This window comes from Sebastes fasciatus, chromosome 8, assembly GCF_043250625.1.
Source record: "Sebastes fasciatus isolate fSebFas1 chromosome 8, fSebFas1.pri, whole genome shotgun sequence".
Lineage (NCBI taxonomy): Eukaryota > Metazoa > Chordata > Actinopteri > Perciformes > Sebastidae > Sebastes > Sebastes fasciatus.
In genome coordinates, this window is record NC_133802.1 from 201,751 (window position 1) to 223,164 (window position 21,414).

Here is a 21,414-nt window from a genome sequence, read left to right on the forward strand (position 1 = left end):
TAAGAATCCTTTAAATTATTAATATTATTTTTTAAGGATTGTGTGGGACATTTTACAGTTGAAAAATAAACCTGTTAGAGACCTCTGGTGGACAAACTGTGTACTGGCCTCACCACTAATTATCTTATTCTAAATTAATTCTAAAGAATAAAAAACACAATCATACCCACAAACATGAAAAACTAGATATAATTGTTTGGAACCAGGCTGCTACTATGTGCAAAACAGCTACTGTATATGAAACCTCATTTAAATGTCTGTTAGTATTCACAAATTATTATTTTTGGTATTAGAAAAGGACACACAAAACAATATACAGCAAATACTGCATATTTCTTTCTTAGGCTGCCTCAGGCCGGCCTCACCTTTTGTATCCATACATATCGGGTTAAACAATCTTTAACACATTTGCACATCGGTACAGCAGTTTCAGTTTGTAACATTTACAGCAACAGATGTGTTAGACAAAAAACAAAATCACATATACCCAAATGACCTCTGTTTATCCATTTCCATACAGTGAAACCTGAGTGTGTTTGCACTGACCTGTCTCTGGAGCTGAGGCTGCATCATGGTGGGATACTGCTGTCCATTATGTCTCGGCTGAGCCGTGGGCATTCGGCCCTGCGGTGGACCCGCGATACGCATATGGTGGGAGGAGGGGTACATGGGGGGACCTGGCCCACCATTCATACCCCCAGGCCCTCTCGGTAGCTGCTGCATACTGATGAGCCTCGGAGGCTGTCGAAAGTCATACATATACATTGACTGTGTGAAAACCAGATCAGTGGATGAGCACAACCACGGCAATTTATGCAAACAGCGAGCGGTTTTCAGGGTCATGCAACAAAACATATAATTAATGCCGACATGAGTAGATTTATCGAAACTGAAGACTTGAATTATCAATTCAACACTTCATACATCCGTTACTGCTTGCTTTTTCTTATTTAACAACACTAAATCATATATTTTAAGGCTTTTGACTGGTTTAAGTGATTAATTAAGTGATCTTAGATCACTTTGGGTTCCTGTCCCTTGTGACGGCCATTTTGTCCTTTCTTAAAATTTTGTTGACTAAAATGATGATTAATAGACTAATTAAAAAAGAAGGGAAAGAAAGGTAATTCATTTTCATCCATTTCAGTGCAGAATAAAAGTCAACTTCCAGAGACCTGTACCTTGCTTGAGATACGTTCTCCATCACAGGCAACACTTCATAAAAACAAAAGGATTAAGTTAAGTAACTGTTGTGTGGTGATGCCGTGGCAAGTAGGGACTGTCTCCCTGTTGGAGGGTTCAAGGCTGCTGCCAAACAGCAACAAGTTCAAGCAAAAGACTAAAGTCCCAATTATCCTTTTTCACAACCTCCATGCCTGCTTAGTTGTTTTCTTCTTGGTTGTGTTTTGTGACAAAAAAGCTCATGCACGCAATGTTTTTTGCAGTTGCATGATGTCCGTTTTAACACACCGCAGGTACGAATTTTCAGTTCCTACTCACAAATGCATTACCTCACAACGTACGATAAAATTAAAATAAAGTTAATGAACTGTTTACTGTCTATCTCAATTCAGTTCAAATTCTCTGCAAGTTGACTTTCAATCTGAAACCGCAAGCTTTGGAAAAGAATTGACAACTAAGTCATTCGTAGTTAATGACCTGAAAGATGTAGCGGTCTTCTTAGGCTGCTCCATTATAAATATTCCTAATCTTGTATAGATAGACCTCTATCTGGTAAAGCTCTCAGATGTCTGGAGAGATAAAATACTGTGATCAAATCAAAATAAAATAAAGAAAATAATTCTCTGGTGCACCAAGAACAAAACTGAAGTAAGCTCCAAATATGTTGGTGAATCACTAGGGTCGATTGGAGCATATATTTTCATTGTATTCCACAGTGGTACCCTAACTGGTGAATGTTTTCCATACCTGCTGCTGACCCATAGGTGGACCGGCCTGTCTGGCGTGCTGCTGGGACATTTGGGAAGCGATGCGCATCTGTTGCTGGATCTGCTGCTGGTGCTGCTGCTGCTGCTGTTGTTGCTGATGCTGCTGCTGCTGCTGCTTCTGCTGTGCGTAGGCCGCCTGCTGCATGTGCTGCAGCCGGAGCTGGGCCAGGTTGATCTGTCCTGGGTGTTTGCCGTGCTGACCTTGGCCTGGGGAAATCGGTGGTCCTCCTACCATCACACCGGGCGGTTGCGCAGGTGGAGGTATCTTCTCGATTACCAAATTACCTACATTAAAAAGACGAGGTATAACAATAAGCACTATTTAAAGGATTGCACATGCTCTAGATAGGTGTGAAATATTACTTATTACGTATTTCTGCAACGGAGCACTTCAATCTATTGCTTACTGCTTCATGTTCACGCTGTTTATAGCCACTGTACAGTAAGGCAAGACATGAGCTGCCATTCTGCTTTGTACTTGGAGTACACGGCAACGTGACAGATAGGTTTTTTTTCGGTCTAGAGTGCAGTATTAAATTATTTTCTTCAGAGAAAGGCAAAGAACTGCTGTTGCCCTGAAAACACTAGACTGGGACTACAATCAATTGACAGTACAATAGAGTTATTGTCAGTCAGATAATGAGTGTCATGGAGAAATAAGCATGCAAAAGACCATGAAATATCTGATGAAAGACATTTCAGACTGTTCTCTCTTAATCTTGATTAGAATAAGTCAATAAGAGACTGAAAGTTAATATATAAGACAGAAATATTGACTGAGGAAGGATGATAATAATAAGGTTATAGGCCTCTCTCACCTAGATTCACCACATTTTTGGCCCAGAAGGTAGGGTCACAGAAGAAGCGCACAACTCCGTTGGCCTGGGGCGCTGGCTCCAGTCTAGCCTTGAAGAGCTGGCGAAGCTGGAACAGGATCTACACACACACACACACACACACACACACACACACACACACACACACACACACACACACACACACACACACACACACACACACACACACACACACACACACACACACACACACACACACACACACACACACACACACCCCATTTGTCAACATGCCCACTGGGAGCATTATTCCGCAAACCCACTATAAAGTAATCTAAATTATCTAAATTGATGACTGTCTTGTGGAAGTAGTCTAATCCACATAACAGAAGTCTCCCTTTTTTGAGCGTAAAAAATAAATAAAACCCATCCACACGTGGGAAAAAAAGCTGGTTTTGCAACTTCACCGATCTAGAAAAGGCTGATCCAGAAGTATACTCCAAACACAATGTCATGATCTATCCAGGACATACAGAAAAATACCTATATACTAGATACAACCCTAAGCAGACACAACTCAAACGTTCCTAAAAACTACAATTTAACACTAAAACTAGTATAATTTTTCTAAAGTACAGCAAAAAATTGTGATCAAACCAGACCAAAGTGCAATGCTTTTTCGTAATGACAAACCAGCCATGTTGTCTGCGGTGTAACTTCAGTTTTGTTCGGGGAACACTGTCGGCATTAGCCTCTCCAACTGCTGAAAATCTGAGGCTCATGAGAAACATACCAGCCTCTTGCTGTAGAGCAGCGCTGTGCTGCTGCCAGTAGTGATGGCCCATTGGCAGAAGCTGAGCACATGGTGGATCTGTTGGGCCAGCTGGGTGGTATCCTTATGTTGAGTCACAAGCCTCATACTGCGCTCTTTGGTCACACTCTAGACAGAAAGTGAGATTATTCTGGTTAAGGGACTGCTACTGAAAGAGGCTAGATAAATGAGTGTTCCAAGCTATTACAAAAATGTTAGAATAATGTGCATAGAGATGGATTGGATAATTAGATTTGATTAGATTAAAATGTAATGATCCCTGTGGGGAGCTTGGGTTATTACAGCAGTCTATAATAGAATGCAGCAAAAACATTTAAATAAATAAAAGCTCAGCAAATGGGGAAGTAGTCAAGTATATACAATATAACAAACCAGATTCAACAACAGAACTGAGTAAAGACATGACGGGGGAAAAAGTCACAACAAGGCTGTTATAGAGAAGTAGGCATGAGAAAGAGGAAACTGTAATACATGGCATGTGACAACATATTTAGTAAACAGAATGCATCGAAATATCAAGATATATTTAATATCTATAAAAGGGCTGTCAATAGATTAAAATATTTGATCGTGATTAATCGAATGATTGTCCATAGTTAATCGTAATTAATCGCAATTCAAAAATGTACCTTAAAGGGAGATTTGTCAAGTATTTAATACTCTGATCAACATGGGAGTGGAAAAAACATGCTTACTCTATGCAAACGGATGTATATCTGTCAATTACCAACACAAACAAATGACAGATATTGTCCAGAAACCCTCACAGGTACTGCATTTAGCATAAAACAATATGCTCACATCATAACATGGCAAACTGCAGCCCAACAGGCAACAACAGCTGTCAGTGTGTCAGTGTGCTGACTTGACTAGGACTTGCCCCAAACTGCATGTGATTATCATAAAGTGGGCATGTCTGTAAAGGGGAGACTCGTGGGTACCCATAGAACCCATTTACATTCACTAATCTGGAGGTCAGAGGTCAAGGGACCTCTTTTAAAATGGACATGCCAGTTTTTCCTCAACAAAATCTATCATACCGTTGGTTACGTTTTCTAGTTTCACAGGATACCAGTTTCTTCACTCTAGCTTTAAAACTGAGCCTGCTACAACCTTAAAAATTGCAAGTTGCGTTAAAACAAATTTGCGTTGACGCATTATTATCACGTTAACTTTGACAGCCCCAATCTATACTGGGAAAAACAAAGTTCGTAAACTTGTGTTTGGTGGATTATTTCTCTGTTGTCACAATGCTAATGGTCATTGTATTTTACATGGTTAGAAAGCCTGTTTATTTACCTTCACAATGATGTCCAACTTGTAAGGATCATGCATTTGTGGGATGAGCAGCACAGCTGATTATGTGGGTAGCGCCCAAGAGACATTTGCCAAAATGCTCTGCCAATGGTAAACAGTGTATTCTCATAAGGCTACCAGGAAGCCTGCAATGACTGCCCTTCACCGTCAGGCCCGTTTGCGCTGGTGTCGACAACACAGACAATGGAACCTGAACATGTGGGGGAATGTCATGTTCAGTGATGAGTCCAGGTTCTGTCTGCCAAAGTTGGATGGCAGGTTAGACTGAGATGCTGATTGTAGCACCGATGGAGTAACAGCCTTTGGTGGGGGCAGTGTCATGGTGTGGGGGGGCGGCATCTCCCTCACTGGCAAAACAAGGCTTGTCATCATTGAAGGCCATCTCAATGCAGGGAGATATCGGGATGAGATTCTGCAGCCAGTGGGGATCCCATATCTCCACAATCTGGGACCTAACTTCATCCGCCAAGATGACAACACTCGCCCCCACAGAGCCAGGGTTATCACAGACTACCTCCACAATGTGGTAGTAGAGAGAATGGAACGGCCTGTCAAGAGTCCAGACCTCAACCCAATTCAACACTTGTAGGATCAGCTTGGGCGTGCTGTACGTGTTAGAGTGACCAACACAACCAAGCTGGCTGACCTGCAACGAATCCTGGTTGAGGAATGGAACGCCATCCCACAGCAACGTGTGACCAGGTTGGTGACCAGCATGAGTAGGAGGAGCCAGGCTGTTGTGGCTGCGTATGGATCTTCCACCGCTACTGAGGCTCCTGACGGTGGATTAAATGAATAAAGTGTAAAATAGCCAATATGTCTTGTTTGTTCCTTGTTACTGATAGAGAGTTCAATCATCCAATCCACCAAACAACTCAAAACAAGAGTCAATACCAACAGGAGAATACACTGTTTACCATTGACGGAGCATTTTGGAACATTTTTCTTGGGCGCTCCCCACATAATCAGCTGTGCTGCTCATCCCACAAATGCATGATCCTTACAAGTTGGACATCATTGTGAAGGTAAATAAACAGGCTTTCCAACCATGTAAAATACAATGACCATTAGCATTGGAACAACAGAGAAATAATCAACCAAACACAAGTTTCCGAACTTTTTTTTCTCCAGTTTATAATAAATGAGAAGATGTGATTACAATACACCTATTACATTACAATAAATGTACTACTATTTTCTAAATGGTTTTGCATTACTTTATGCAGCTCTTAGCCAAACAAACTGACTTAATTAATATTCTCTTACCTCCAACTGCTGCAGCAAGGACTTGCCCTTCTTGTTGATCTCATTAATAAGAGTAAATACTGCGATTTTGATCTCATACTCCACCTTCTTGTGCGTCTCATTCAGCTCTTTTAACCTAGATGAAAAAAACACTCCATTTAGAGACTCTAGCCACCAATAGAAATGCTGACTGCATTTGTCAGCCCACTGCCATGGGTATTAACATGCAGTAACTATGTCTATGGGCAGCACTGGAGAGGATACCGGTGATGAAAAACTCGCACCTGCTTTGCACCTGAGAGACAGAGTAATGGACATAGTTCTTCTTCTCTTGTAGTTTGGCCACGCTGGTCTCAATGATGCCCTTCTGGTTTTGGAAAGCCTCCTCCAGAAACTGGTACCTGAGAGTAGAGGAGGGTAACACACTTTTAGTTACCAACAACTTTCAGTGAACTGAATGACCACGGATTTACTAATTACTAATATAGGATTTATGAGAATCTGAGCAGGGAATTATTGCTATTATTGCTTTGTAGTAGGTAAGAGCAGTATTCCAGGTGGGAGCTTCCATTCACCTTGCAAGATGTAAATCAGTCCCTGATTAGATAACTAAAATGAAAAAGGACTTGATATCATGGTTGTGAAGTGTGAAAACTAAAGTTCGGTCCCTATCGTCCCGATTTGTGTCTAGAGATCATTTTCCAGGACATTTTCAGTGATAATCTAGCTGGTATGACAGACAGGGATTGTGCCATCCACCGTCTGATTTAAAGACAGGCAGTCAATGGCTATAACTTATCCATAAATAATCTCTTACATGCTTAGAATTTATGACAAACTGATTACAGAATAATGCAAAAACACTTGCAGATGTAGGCAAAACAAGGTAGCAAGCATGTGAACTTTAGCAGCTGAGCCAATCATGCTAACCAATTTAACATTATTCAACTGTTGGAAACACGTTGGGAACGGGAAGAAAGCAATGTTATGTAATGTCATCCAATCTGCATGTGCTAACATGTGACTTAACTTGGGGTGTGTTCACAGCGTTTCCACAACACAACTGAGAGCTCAAAATACTCTCATCCATACACTACCACTTGAACGTTCATATGGTCCTGAACATATCTTAGCCCTTTCAGATGGCAATGTTCTCCATGTTGGGGAACTCTGATAGATAGCCTAGTAGTTCATTATCAGCTACAGGAAAGTAGGAGAATGTTGAAATCTTTTTCTAGGACGTTTTACCCTCCCTCTCATTTCCATGTGTTTTCAATGACTAGAAATTGATCAACTGTTTTCCGGGAGGCGTGGGAACCCTGAAGTTTCAACACCTTCAGGATTTGAATAACAAACTTTTTTTTGCTTTCTGGACTTGGATTTTAATTCATTGCATTTATTAATACTGCATTTATATTGTATATTTCAAGAAATATTCTTATCTAATTCATATTTCTACTATTGTTGCATTTATATTCAACACACTTAATAGATCCCACTTCTGGTTATATGTCATACATTGTATGTCTGTAATGCACATATTTGTACATATTTCTCATATTCTCATTTTGTATTCTTATTTTTATTATTTACTTACATTTCTCTACATATATTGTGTTATATATCGTAGCATTATGTACATAATTTACATGTTACATACTCCTTTATTTGTATTTTCTTACATTTCTTTATGTTTATATAAGAGCACCTGTCCCAATTCCCCCCGGGGACCAATAACATATTTCAGATTCTGATTATTGAAACTGATCAGCTTTCTGTTCATTTAGTATAAATGCCACTGAGATACCACGGGGGACACAGGAGGTGTCTTTGAACTTCCTCTCCTGAGGTTGTTTTTCCCCTTATGTCGTCCCGTTTTGTCGGCTCGGTAGGGAATTGTTGTCGATGTGGTCTTGTGAAGCCCATTGAGACATGTATTGATAATGAGCTACACAAATAAATGTGAATGACAAAGCATAATGTAGGGACAAAATTAATCAGACAGGACTACATTGCTGGGCCATTGTTGTCCTTGTATTACCTCGATCAAGGAGGTGACTTATGCGGCTGCTTTGTAATCAGTGTTTAAGACAAACACATCTCGAAACCTGATGGTCGGTTTGTCATAATCTTTGGTGTGCATTTGGTCTCTCTGCAACTGATTTTCATAATGTACTGAAATGAACTGAAACCAATGGCTGCATATAGGGTAGGCATTCAATCAAAAACTTTGTAGGCAGTAATGTAAAGTATATGTAAACTGTCTGAAAACATGCCAAACCAGTATACAACCAATACAGAAATTTGATAAGCACAGACATGAAAATTGTTGCAAAATATTGACTGCTAGCAGACTTAGTCCAAAAATACCAGTTAAACCATTACCAGTTAAAGAAGCTAATAGACACTAGAACGACAGTCCATTAGTAAAATAGAGACAGAGCGCAATTAAGTCCCCCCCACACCAGAGGGGAAAACAATTCATCTATCTCCACTGACTTTGTATTGCGTGAAGGGGCCTCCTTGTCAATTTTATCTGCTAGCAAACAGCAGAAAAATGCCTCAAAGCTGCTGTGTGGTGGGATGCACTACCAACAGGGTAGATAACACAGAAATAAGTTTTTATAAGCTGCCGAACCGAAAAACTGAGCCTTTAAGAAGACAAAAGTGAGTCATCAGCAGGAAGAATTGGAAAACTGTGGACACTCAGTATGCCTACGTGTGCAGTTAGCATTTTGTCAAAATGTCAGTTTTAAGGTCTCTTCAGACCAAATGCGAATAATTTGTGCGAATATATCACACGTCAATTTAAAAATTCAAACCCATCTATCTCTATGAGCCTATCCACACCCAATCTGAAACTTTCCTAATTTGCAATGCTTTTTATTGTTCCGCAGCTGTTTGGAATGCTGATAAAAACAAACCAACTAATGACTTAACTAACGATAAACTAATGACTTTTGATCATAAGATCAATAGATTTTCTTAGACGTCAATGTCATAATTTTGTTTATGGATAGAGCTCATTGCTGCTAGACCGCCCCGTTACAGGTGTGTGCCAGCCGGCAAGTCGCTCTCTGTGTGTGTAAGGGAGAGAGAAGGTGGACTATTACACGTAATGTTTCTCAAAGTTATTAGTAATAATTACAATGTCAGTGTTGTGAATGAAGCTTCGATGTTTCAAACTATCCGGTACAGCCTTGTTATTATTAGCCTGTTATTGTTATTACCAGCAATGGAAGCATATGAACTCACTGTCTTTCCTTGAGAAATCCACAGAGCCCCGGAGGTAAACTGACCATTATAAAGTGACCATTAGCCTTGTATTAAAGGCCATTTATCACATAATAATAAACACATATGATCGAGTCCAGTCATGAATGATAAAAACCACTGCAATAAGCTCAGCATCTACAATCGTAACAATAACATGCTTCATTGGAAATGTGACCTTTCGACACAGACCTGCACACTTGGAATAATAACAAGCCGTCTCCAGTGCGTAGAGTTTACTGTGGGTTTATTATAGTTAAAACAACTTGTGCATTGAGGATTGTGTGACAGTGTGAAACTTTAATTTTCGGTGGAAGACACGGAACGCAAATATTCGTGTCGGCCTTGGTGTGAAAGGTTTGAACACGAAAAATAGGCAACAAAACTTTCACATTTTTGTTTTGTTTTTTTCATTTTCGGCCCCGGTGTGAAAAGGCCTTTAGGCTAACTATATTTCTGTAAGTTACACTAAGCATGTTGACAGTATGCAACTTGTGTTATAGTGGATTGTGGATAAATCAGAAAACTATGCAGTATTTTGTTTGCAAATGCCTTAGATAACTAAAGTAGTTTGCTAACACAGCTAACATTAGCACAATAACAGATAATTTGTCCCATCCCATGGCATATCATTTCAGTTATCAACTGCTCCCCTGGTAGAAATAGGGCGCTAAAATAATCCTGACATGCTGAAATCTGATGTTTTGAGCAAGCTACAAGCATTTTGGTAGTATTTCAGCCCTTGGTTGCGGCCAGTCTCTATAGATGTGTGGGATGTGTTAGATGTTGAGCTACCTGTGCTCCTTGTGCTCCAGCAGCTGGCAGTCCCTACAGGTCAAAGTGTCACAGGTCTCACAGAAAAGCTTCAGTGGCTCCTGCTTGTGGACGGGACAGAAAACAGGCCTCTGTCCGGGCACACCAACAGACTCTATAGACACACGAGAGAAAAGACACCACTGATGCTTAAATGGAGAGATAGAAATCAATAGTGAGGCAAATTAATCATAGAAACCGGTGAAAGAAAGACAGAACAAAAGAAAGACAAAAATAGAAAGCAAAAAAAGTCATGTCAAAGCCAGTTTAGGTTTTTGCAAACAGAAAAGGCCTCAGAAAACTCTGGTCAAAGCTTCAGGGTGTACGGTCCCCCAGCTACAGTTACCATCTAAGCAATCAGACTCTGCAGCACCGTTACTATGGCAACAGCCTATCAGCAGCACCACATTCACTGTGCTTTGACTGGGGTTAGTCTTATTTAGACTTTTTGTCGTTTTAGCTTTGATAAACATTGGTCGGCCCTCGCAGTGAGGGTCAGCCATCTTACCGGAGGCTGCGTCAGCATCCTCCTTTGTGTGGATCTTGTGGTCCTTGGTAATTTTGACCCTCTGGTGGGCCTCCACGCAGGTCTTACACAGCCATTCTCCGCACTCCACACAAAAGCCTATGGTTCCTGCATTGTCCTCGCAGCTTGTGCACACCTTGAGAAGATCACACCAATAAGCATATAAAAGCACTGGACTCATAGGCCATGTTCAGACCTGGCATTAACATGCATGCATCTTGGGTGATCCGATCACAAGTGGACAGCTCCAAGTACGTCTGTTCACACCTGGCATTAGAAGGCGTCTCCACATGCGTCTCAAGTGACCACTTGTAATCGGATCTCACTTCCCCACTCTATATGCAAATAAACACGTAGTAAACACATGACTAAAACAGCAGACGTTGCAAGGAAATATTACATGAATGTCAGTATTAATATCCTACATATTCGTGAATTTGGGTACATTTTATGAAAGGGACTATTTGTAAGAATAAGAAATGTCTTGTTAACAGCGACACCTGTGGCCGTTAAGTCAACAAAAGTCAGCGTCCTGTTGCTCACGCTTGTGCTCGCTCTACATAGACATGAATGAGTATCGGTCAACACAGTGAGGAGACACACGTCAGCTAAAAGCACAATATCACTCTATATTTCACCTGCTTGGCAGTAATGTTAGCTGACCAGACCAAGGTCTCTCCATGAATCAATGCTGATACTGTGTTGTCCTGCTTCAGACTCCCGTCTTCTGCAGTGTGTGTGCACGCATGCACGTGAGAAGCTGGAGCAAGTGAGAACGAGCGCGGTGCGTGAGTGAAGGCAGGCAGGCAGAGCAGCATTGACTCCGGCCCTGAAGACCAAAGCTACGGTCTCCCCTGTGTCTTCTGACCACAGTCGGGGGGCTGGAGCAGGAAGAGTTAACACTGTTTAACAGACAGGCTTCACTAGTTAGAACTTTGCGGTTTTGGTGCTTCCGTGTAGTTTGTGTTGGAACAGCGTAGCTACACGCGAGCGCATAAGACACCGACCTGATTTATACGTGTAAGAAGTCACAGCACCTTTAACATAGAAATATAATGTTACTGTCTATCAGTGGTCCCTGGGGACCTCCGTGCCGCGGACACAGAGCCTCAGAGCAGAGGATGAGAGGGAGCAACCAAGCAGGCGGGTGTCGGCTCTGTGCAGCGCAACGTAACAAAAACACGACATCACTGACAGTATGATAATAATGCACTTTGCATGCCTCGTCTGATAGTCTGTAGATACACCGATCAGCCATAACATTAGGTCAGCGCGGGCACCCTGACCGGTCTGCGGCTACGCAACCCCATACGCAACAAACTGCTCCTCACTGTGTGTTCTGACACCTTTCTATCAGAACCAGTATTTACTTTTTCAGCAGTTTGAGCTCCAGTAGCTCTTCTATTAGATCGGACAACACGGGCCAGCCTTCGCTCCCCACGTGCATCAATGAGCCTCGGGTCTGACCCTGTCGCCAGTTCGCCGGTTCACCTTCCTTGGACCACTTTTGGTAGGTCCTGACCACTGCAGACCGGGAACATCCCACAAGAGCTGCAGTTCTGGAGATGCTCTGACCCAGTCATCTAGCCAGCCCTATCTGGTCCTTGTCAAAGTCACTCACATCCTTACGCTGGCCCATTTCTTCTGCTTCCAACACAAAGTTTAAAATTCAAAATGTTCACTTGCGGTCGGATCATATCTCAATGCATCTTGAGTGCATTCACACTTGTACTTAGAGCTGTCCACTTGAAAGTAGCACCCGCCACCCGCCAAAATGCAGGTAAATTGTTGCCACCCGCCACTTTGGCAGACAGGGAAAACGCTAGTGGCTACTGATGGGAATAGAGAACCGTAGTTGTCCGATTCCTTAGCATGTCATGCCCCCTATCTATCGATTCCTCTTATTGATGATTCCGACAGTTATGCATGCACAAGGACGCATACGCACGCTGTATCATGTTTCAGTTTGTTTGGGACCAGAGCCACGGTGGAGAAAAAAAAAGCGCTCAACAGCATGGCTCTACTACTACTAAACCTGAGGTGACGCACCTTATTTTTACGCTGATAAAGCGACACTGTGAACAACAAATCTGTGTTGAAATCAACAGGAGGAGAGTTAGTAACGTTAGCTGTTAGCAGCCGGAGGGCAGCACAGTCCTGCTTGGTTAAATTACAGAGCTACTAACATTAAAAGGAGGTGGCATTGAGTTATTATTATGAGGCATCAAGCTCTGCTCAGTAAAATGACTATTGGTTGAAGGTAAATTACAACGTTATCATGATGTGTTCAAATGTAATATTGTAAAATTAAGTTTTTGGCGAAACATGATTAATCCAGCTGTTTGAAGGAGAAGTTTTCACAGCAATATAAAATAGATAAGATGGAATTATGATCTGTTTAACTTCCTAACGCTAGCTCTAAGCAGCTTATAATACATCATTTCGACTACTGATGACAAGCTTTATTTTAATCAAAACAAATGTTTAAATAATCATAATCATTTGAATTGTGTGTTTTTATGCAAACAAACACTATAGATGACAATAGCAAAGTAAAGTACAGTACTGTGTACAGTATCCTCCCACCCCCCAAAAAATAGGACTTACGTAGCTTCTTCCTATATTTGGAATAGAGGTTGATTACTTTACTTTTTTTACTTTTAATAGAGGTTGACAACCCTGTGGCACAGGGTGAACATCTCTTCAAAATACTCTTGGCAGCCATCAAGAAAGTTATCACACGAAAACGGTTGCAGGCTGGACTAAATGGAATTGGTGCACATCTACATACAACTGCCTGAATCATGGAAAATAAGACTTTGCTTTGTTGTTTCTTTATCAGAAAATAAAATATCAGAATCCCCCAGGTATGCAGGTACACTTATGTACAAAGCCTTGTGGCCACAAGGCCAACCGTTTTGACATACCTGTGCAGCCTTTTCATCAGACGTGCTGGTGGCCTCTGTCGTATCTTTGACAAAGTAGTTGTCAATAATGTCACTCTGTTTGTAGTCCTGGTGGCACACTGAACAGCGCATAACGTTTACTAAAGACAGAAAAGAAACACAGGTCAAATGAGATCCAAAGGTCAAACACTGGCTTACACGTGTTATTTCAGACAAAACCAAAGAAGCAGTAGGGATGCACCGATACCGGATCGGATATTGGGCCGATACTGACTCAAATAGCTGGATCGGGTATCGGTCACAATGGGGCCGACCTATTCAATTTAATTCTGTTTACATAACATATACATAATATACTGGCATTTTAATTCCTGTTGGAAGTTTTGACCAATTTGTCGCTGCATTAATAGGGCCTACACTTGAATTGTAATTCCTGCTAATACTGAAGATTTTTTACCAAGTTGCTGGTGTATGATTTAGCATTTTAATAATAAATACAAATTCAGTAATTTTTTATCTATGCATTTATTTGTTACATTTTGTTTTACAAAGCTAAGAAAGCCATCTTTAAGTCCAGGCTGTTGTTGTCCTACACATAAAATAATGATCCAGTCACTTCCACACAGTGAGGCATACAGGTCGTTAATCAAACACTGGTATCACATCGGTACTCTGTTTCGGCAGATACCCAAAGCCCACATATCGCTTTCGTTATCAGGACTGAAAAAGTCGGATCGGTGCATCCCTAAGAAGCAGTGACCATCAAGGACAAGCCCATATGAAAGCTATTACCTGACTTCTTATGAAGTCCCCTTAACTTACGGCTAAGAATAGTCCTGCTTCAAACAAAAGAGGATTAATAAGAGGTCCTCGGCATACTTTCTGCTTATTTCCATAATTTCCTTTAGGTAAATTCCTGTTATAAAAAATTCTTGGCACCATGGGACACCCACTGCTAATTGATTTAGTGCCTGTCTCCAGAAGATTCAATCTTGTCATCCTTGGCATTTTTATTAGAATATTAAATCACATGGCCAAACAACGAGAACTGTTTCACTTAATCACTTTAGTTGGCTTTGTTAATGGAATTAGTTGAATTACTGCTATAATCACACACCCCTACAAATAATTAGCTCATTGCATTAACTTTGCCACTTATTTTCTGAAGTCTAATATCATGCAAATTATTAAACTTCGCATAAATGTTTTAAATTGAGTCAGCATAATATATATGTCACCCCTCCTCCTCTACCTCATAAACCCATAAAATTCCCCCTCACCAGCCAACTGAGGTAAAAACCGGTTGAAGCCGGTTTGAGCCGGTCTACACTGGTTTGAGCAGCACACAGCCGGTTTGTGTAAGCTCCAGCTGCATGGGGCTCTGAGTGATTGGTTGTGAAAGCAGCTGGACTGGGATTGTGTTGTGAGGAACCCACACAACCCCTAAATACACACACACACACCACACAGCTGTCACTTTGAACTGGAACATGCTCAGCTCCACCTCTATACACCCCCCACCCCCAATCAACACAAACACGACAATTAAAACCTTATTTTAAAACAGGATTAGGTTTGTGTTTCTCCACATTCATCAAAAGAATATATGAAGGGGAAACAAGACTATAATAGCATATTTAACCCCAATAACAGGTTGGGTTAGGGCCAAATCAGGCTATTGCTTTGCCAAATACATATTAACCTAGTCGTTATGCAAGTGCTGGGTAAGTTAGTACAAGTGACTGACCAGAGCGTGATGCTATCCAAGCTTACACTGGGTTCAAGATAATACCAAACCTCCCTGAAATACAGGAAGAGATAGAAATCTCAGGGGACGTCACTTATCTTGTAGAAGTGACAGATAAAATCACATTTCAACTCTGCTTGGTGTTAGTGTTTACTTTCACTTAATCACAAGAAAATAGAAACCACAAAGTAGATTTGGAGTTTTATTTAGATTATAATAGGAAATGGTAATTTTGTTCCAGCAGAAAATAATTTGTATTTTGTCATATTTAATCATGAAGCAATCAAATAGCAATGAGTAATGCTACGAGAGAGAAAAAAGACTAGTATTGTGCAGGTGAGGGGTGTAAGAAAATAGTGAAAAAATCAAATACCGCAATATTATGTTTTGTGATACTGTATCAATTCTCATAAACACTATCGATATTTAATTAATAGTTTACATGCAAAAAACTTTACTCAGTCAATACTTTATTTCATTTGCCATGAGATGTGCCCTCTCAGTGTATGTGCCTCTCAAAGTAGTGCTATGATGTTGGATGTTCCCACTGGAAATCCCACTGTTCTGATTGCATAAAAAAGTTAACTTTGTTTTACTTAGATTGTGTGCATGTGGTGGTGTGCTCTTTATACTGACAGTTTTCCTAAAATTAGATAAAAAAATGTTAATATATCGCCTTGCTTAGTGTATCGCAATATCTCGCAATATATTGAATCATAACCCCTGTATCATGATACATATCGTATCGCCAGATTCTTGCCAATACACAACCCTAGTGCAGGTCAATGCACATTTAATGGCATTCTTTAGACACACCTGACAGGTACTACTGGATATCCCAAGGCCTACATTAGTAAGAAGATAAACAACATGCCACATAACGTCCTGCTACTATCTATTACAGCAGACATTACAAAGGAGAAGTACAACGTGAGGATGATTCACGGTGCCTTCAATGAAGGTTGTGATTGTGAGCTTGTGTTTACAACATGGGAAGTCATGTACACTATATGCTTGGTGTTGAAGTGGTCAAGTCATGAGAACACTGCTACAATATATTCACTTATTATTAAGGGTGGTAGAAAATATTGATACACATGAGTATCGCGATATTAGGTTTTGCGATACTGTATCGCTTCTCCAAAATGCTGTATCGATTTTTAATTAACCTCTTAAAAACGGCCCACCTGGCAGCTATTCTGTCTTTCAGAGGTTTTAGTGGGCTCAGTTTTAAAGCTCAAGTGAAGGTACTGGCATCATATGAAACTAGAAAACCTAAGGAGTCCCACGGTACTAACCCTGTGATACTTGCATGTCGCCTCGCTCTGACATCTCTCTCATTAACGCATGTATATAGGTCCCGTTTGTGCATGTGTGTGTGTGTCCTGTCTATAACACAGTGAAAAAAAATTGATTTCCCCACGGGGATTAATAACGTGCCTTTCTTCTTCTTCTTCTGACCTCTGACCTCCAGATATGTGAATGAAAATGAGCTCTATGGGTACCCACAAGTCTCCCCTTTACAGACATGCCCACTTTATGATAATCACATGCTGTTTTTTGCATGCAGTAGAAGTGTGTTATTTTCGCCTATACTAAAATGGTGTGTTTGAATGTTTCTGCATACAGGGGTCCCTAAACAGACTTGGAATTGCATAAATTGGGTATGACTGTAAAGCTGAGACTGTTGTGGATCCAATGAGTCCTATTGTATTCATGTGTAATGATGTTTTAGGTCTCACTTGTAAAAGATGTTTTAATCTCAATGTGACTTCCTAGTTAAATAAAGGTTATGATGTTAGTCCCCATAGTAGCAATTACACATAGTGACTTTTTAACTAAGATTTTATACATATGGTGGTGTGTCTTTATACTATGACAGTTAGATTAAATTAGGAAAAAAATCACAATATATCACCTTGCTCACAGTATTGCAATAAATTGTAATATATTGAATGGTTACCCCTGTATCATGATATGTATTGTATCGCCAGATTCTTGCCAATACACAACCCTACTTATTATACGCCGGAAAATGAACTTCCATGGCCTCCGCCATTTCTGACAATGCCAACAAACACGTCACAACGCGTGAACTCTGAGCTTTTAGAACTTTCCACTTCAGGTCATGAATACCACATGGTGGGGGGGGGCGTTCATATAGACTCTTCGTGAACACGGTAAACACAAACCCATTTGAAGGCACCATAAGTCAGTCTAAGTAGGAAACAGTGAAGTTGTTTCTGAACTCAGCATTCTCACTTGGCCCTTACATTTCCTCATTTTATGTACATGACTTCAGAAATAAATATGCACTTTAACTGATTAACACGTAAAAGATTAACAAAAAGGAAACATATCATTATCCCAGCTTTCCTCTGACCAGGTAAAGCACAGGGTTTAATACTATCAATCAGTAGCCTGGCTAAGTGTTGTGACCGGGCAGAATGACATAATTTGTAATCTATTATTTGAAGCCATGTTAATCAGTGCTATAAATCCAGTTGCTAAGAAACTTTTGGTAGGATTTAACTGTTAGGGTTGAAGTGGCCAATTAATAATTTTCTGAGATGTTAGAGCTTTAGCTGAGGAAAGGAGTATGGAGAGACTGGGCCAGATGCTGCGTAGTTCATTACCCTAACTGAGAGACCCCACCTCCCAACACTACAGCCAGAGTATGAATGAGCAGCAACTGTGGCCAAAGGGACATTTAAAGTAAAAACATTTTCCCATGTCAATTTCAAATTGTAGGGCTGAGTGAGGTCATATCCACATCACATCCACATCATCTACTAAAAGCAAATAGAAACCCCCCAAAACTGAATATATTAGTTTTACCCCAGAAGCCCGGCAGTTCTATATAAACAATTCAGACTATATGATACTGAATATCTCCAGAAACAATACTAATGTAATTCCTGAAAACAGCATTTTAGACCATGTGATATTAAAACTCTCCACTGAGACTGGGACTAATAAAGTTATAGCTTGGTGGCAGGTACTGTGGGGAGATAAAACTCTAAGCTCAACACTAAATACTGAAGAATAAGGAGTAATATGAGATGTCACCATGAGACACTTGTAAGGGGTCCTTCGCTGAACTTGAAATACAACACTAATTTTTTGTAGACTGGCAGTGCTTCGATCTGTTTTACATGGATGTTGGAGTTACAGTTTCTGGTACAGCAATGCAATCAAATTATTTTTGCGTAGAGGTTCACATAAACATGAAATGAGTCCAGACACCTGCCAGTATACTATCAGTTGAGTTGCTCTACAAAATGTTGACTGATGGCAGGAAAGAGGCTGAGGTTTAATTTGCTGAAGTCTACCTTCAAGAGAGAGGCTATGTGAGGATAATTATTGATTGAATAGTAAAAAAAACAATAGAGACAAAACATACATTTACTCTTGAGGAGTGAATATACCTTTTCAACCTCGTCTGCTTTTACTGAGGGGAAGTGAAAACATTACAAAAACTACAGTTTTGCTTTTAGTCTGCTCTCAGAATGAAGCATTTGTTACACCAGCTGGACTGTTGTTGACTGACTCTTGGGGCTTTTGTGTGGTATCTGACAATCAAGCTTTCAAAAAATGTAAATGAATCTTTGAGGCGGACGTGTGATGTGTGCATCTTTTAAAAGCAGTAAGGTAGCAAACATATTGACAAGTATGGATGCACCGATACCGATACTGGATCAGATATCAGGCCGATACTGATTCAAATAGCTGCATCGGGTATCGGTGACAATGGGGCCGATCTATTAAATTCAACTTCATGTTTACCTACTATATACATTTTATATTAATTTGCCAATTTTTTGCTGAATTAAAAGGGTTGACACTTGTATCTATGTATTTATTCGTCACATTTTGTTTTACAAAGTTAGGAAAGCAATGTTTATTAATAATGTCTGTTTTTTCTACTATCTTCACTAGAGAATATCTAACTGTTTCTAGTTGGAACTGAATAGTTTGACTAGTAGCGCAGTGTTTGATCAGCATCCACTCATGTTCATGTCATCCAACGCTAGTTGTTAATCTACTGACAAGCATCATAAGTCATTACAACAATATCTAATAAATTAATTACTACATTTACGGAGGGAGGGGAAATATATAGCTCAATCCCGAGAGACTGGTATAACATATGCCACTGGAAATGTGCCAAATGACAACCATGATAGGACATAACGTGAATTACAAGTTTTGGCACCATCTCAACCGATCGTTTTGGTTTATGTTTATGTTTTTGTTTAACATTAAGCACTATATTATGGTGGAACAAGTGGTGAACAGTTGGACCACAGACAGACCCGCCACCTTCTTCTGTGCAATGCAATAGTGTGACATTCAATTCAATGGCTGGTAAGCATCAGTGTATCTACCGCTAGATGGAAAGTGTCCGATCAACCCCCTAGATAGGTATCACTTTACGTTAGCCCATGTCAATGAATGAAGTTTGCCCCTCCAACTGTTGAAGCCCGAACGTTTGACAGACAGCAGTTCATCGTAACTACCATCAGCTGACCGAACAGAGGACTGGTCGCTAGATCGAACGTTAGCTACGTTAACGTTAACGTTACTCGTGAAAAAACTCACCGATGTGTGTGTCAGTTTGCCCGTGTGGTCCAGGTACCTGGACGCTGATCTGTCTATCCGGTTGCGGGATACATTTGAGGCAGAAGGAGTGCAGACAAGGCAGAAGTTTGGGTTCACAGTCTCGGCTCTGAAGACTTTGTTTACACACTGCGCACGTATCCAAGAAATTGATGGGAGTGGATCCCGGCGTGGATCCCGGCGTGGCCGCTGGAGCCGTAGGTGGGGGGGACATTTCAGTGGTGAGTCCGCCGACAGGAGCATCCGCGGCGGCCGGGTTAGTTTCAGCTGCCGTTGGCTCTGCATTGGTGCTGCTAGTCCCCGCCGGGCTGACGGCGTTGCTAACGCTACCACTGGCTTCCTCTGCTGCACCAGCAGCACCAACAGTCCCGTCGCTGTTAACGTCTCCGCTGCCGCCGTCGCTGGTGGGTGTAGAGGCCTCGTTAGCGTTATTACCGGACTCGATTTCGTCACCATCCTTTGTATTCGCTTCTATGACTATTACTGCATTTTCAACTTTCGCCTCTGGCTGCTCGTTATCTTGCGCTGAAGGCACCGAGTCCGAATTAGCGGACGGTTCCATATCTTCCTCGCCTTTGTTATCCGCCATCTTCCTTCCTCTTTGAACCGCTGCACGCCCTGCGTCACTTTTCGGACCATGAATACGTAAGATTACGTCATGACGCCGACCAAGACCCGAGTTTTTTATCTGCTTGTTTATGGCTAGTTACACGACTTTGGTGCTGATTTTCCACTCGTCGACAGTTTTTAGCGGCGTTGGCTCGGTGCTCGCAAACCGGCGCTCGAGCGCTATGTGTGAACTGTTCAAAGACCGTCTTTGAATTGTGTTTCCTCACAGATGTCTATCAGGTTAAAGTATGGACCTGCCAGGGAGTCTGACTACAGCCAATGAGAGCGCAAGACACGGGAAACATGGAGGAGGGGTAGCCTACTTAGGAACTTTACTGTCTGTGTTGCATTTGCAACACGGACCAAAGTTGTTGTTGCACCTAGGGGGAAACAGGCTGCGGTCTAATCCCTACACCCTCTCCCTACCTGCTCCCTACCCACTTCCACACCGTTCGAGTGGAGGGTCCTCCATATTCAGAGCCATTCCAAACCAATCACTGGGGAGCGGAAGTGGGTTATAAAACCCTCCAACAGCGAGTCTATGGCTGCATCCCAAAACTCTTAATTGCATCCCTGTTTCCCTCACTTGCGTCTCATCCTTGCGTCTTAGTCCCTCCCACCAGGGAAGCATGGAGAGACGCAAGGAAACCATGCGAGGAGAGAGGAAACGAGGAAATACGATTTAAGCGACATGGGACGGTCGTTTCCTCTGAAGCGTCACGTGAAGCGACGTCCATTTCTGATGACAGCAGCAGCTGATCACAGCTGGATCAGCTGTCA

At 41.4% G+C, this 21,414-nt stretch overlaps 1 protein-coding gene across 4 annotated transcripts in view; it reads right to left on the reverse strand.

Moving 5' to 3' along the window:
* Positions 1–21,210, reverse strand: part of trim33 (tripartite motif containing 33) — a 41,239-nt gene extending 20,029 nt beyond the window's left edge. The window contains exons 1-10 of one of the 4 annotated variants that reach the window (XM_074642765.1): positions 20,008–21,210; positions 13,680–13,798; positions 10,735–10,888; positions 10,209–10,341; positions 6,425–6,541; positions 6,162–6,276; positions 3,540–3,686; positions 2,768–2,885; positions 1,930–2,234; positions 547–741 (exon numbers count right to left, since the gene is read on the reverse strand). In XM_074642765.1, coding sequence (XP_074498866.1) covers positions 547–741; positions 1,930–2,234; positions 2,768–2,885; positions 3,540–3,686; positions 6,162–6,276; positions 6,425–6,541; positions 10,209–10,341; positions 10,735–10,888; positions 13,680–13,798; positions 20,008–20,614 — 2,010 coding nt within the window. In that variant the 5' untranslated portion in view covers positions 20,615–21,210. The remainder of the gene's footprint in view (positions 1–546; positions 742–1,929; positions 2,235–2,767; positions 2,886–3,539; positions 3,687–6,161; positions 6,277–6,424; positions 6,542–10,208; positions 10,342–10,734; positions 10,889–13,679; positions 13,799–20,007) is intronic. The other 3 variants (XM_074642766.1, XM_074642767.1, XM_074642768.1) reach the window with 3 other exon arrangements.
* Between the last annotated feature and the right edge of the window lie 204 nt (positions 21,211–21,414).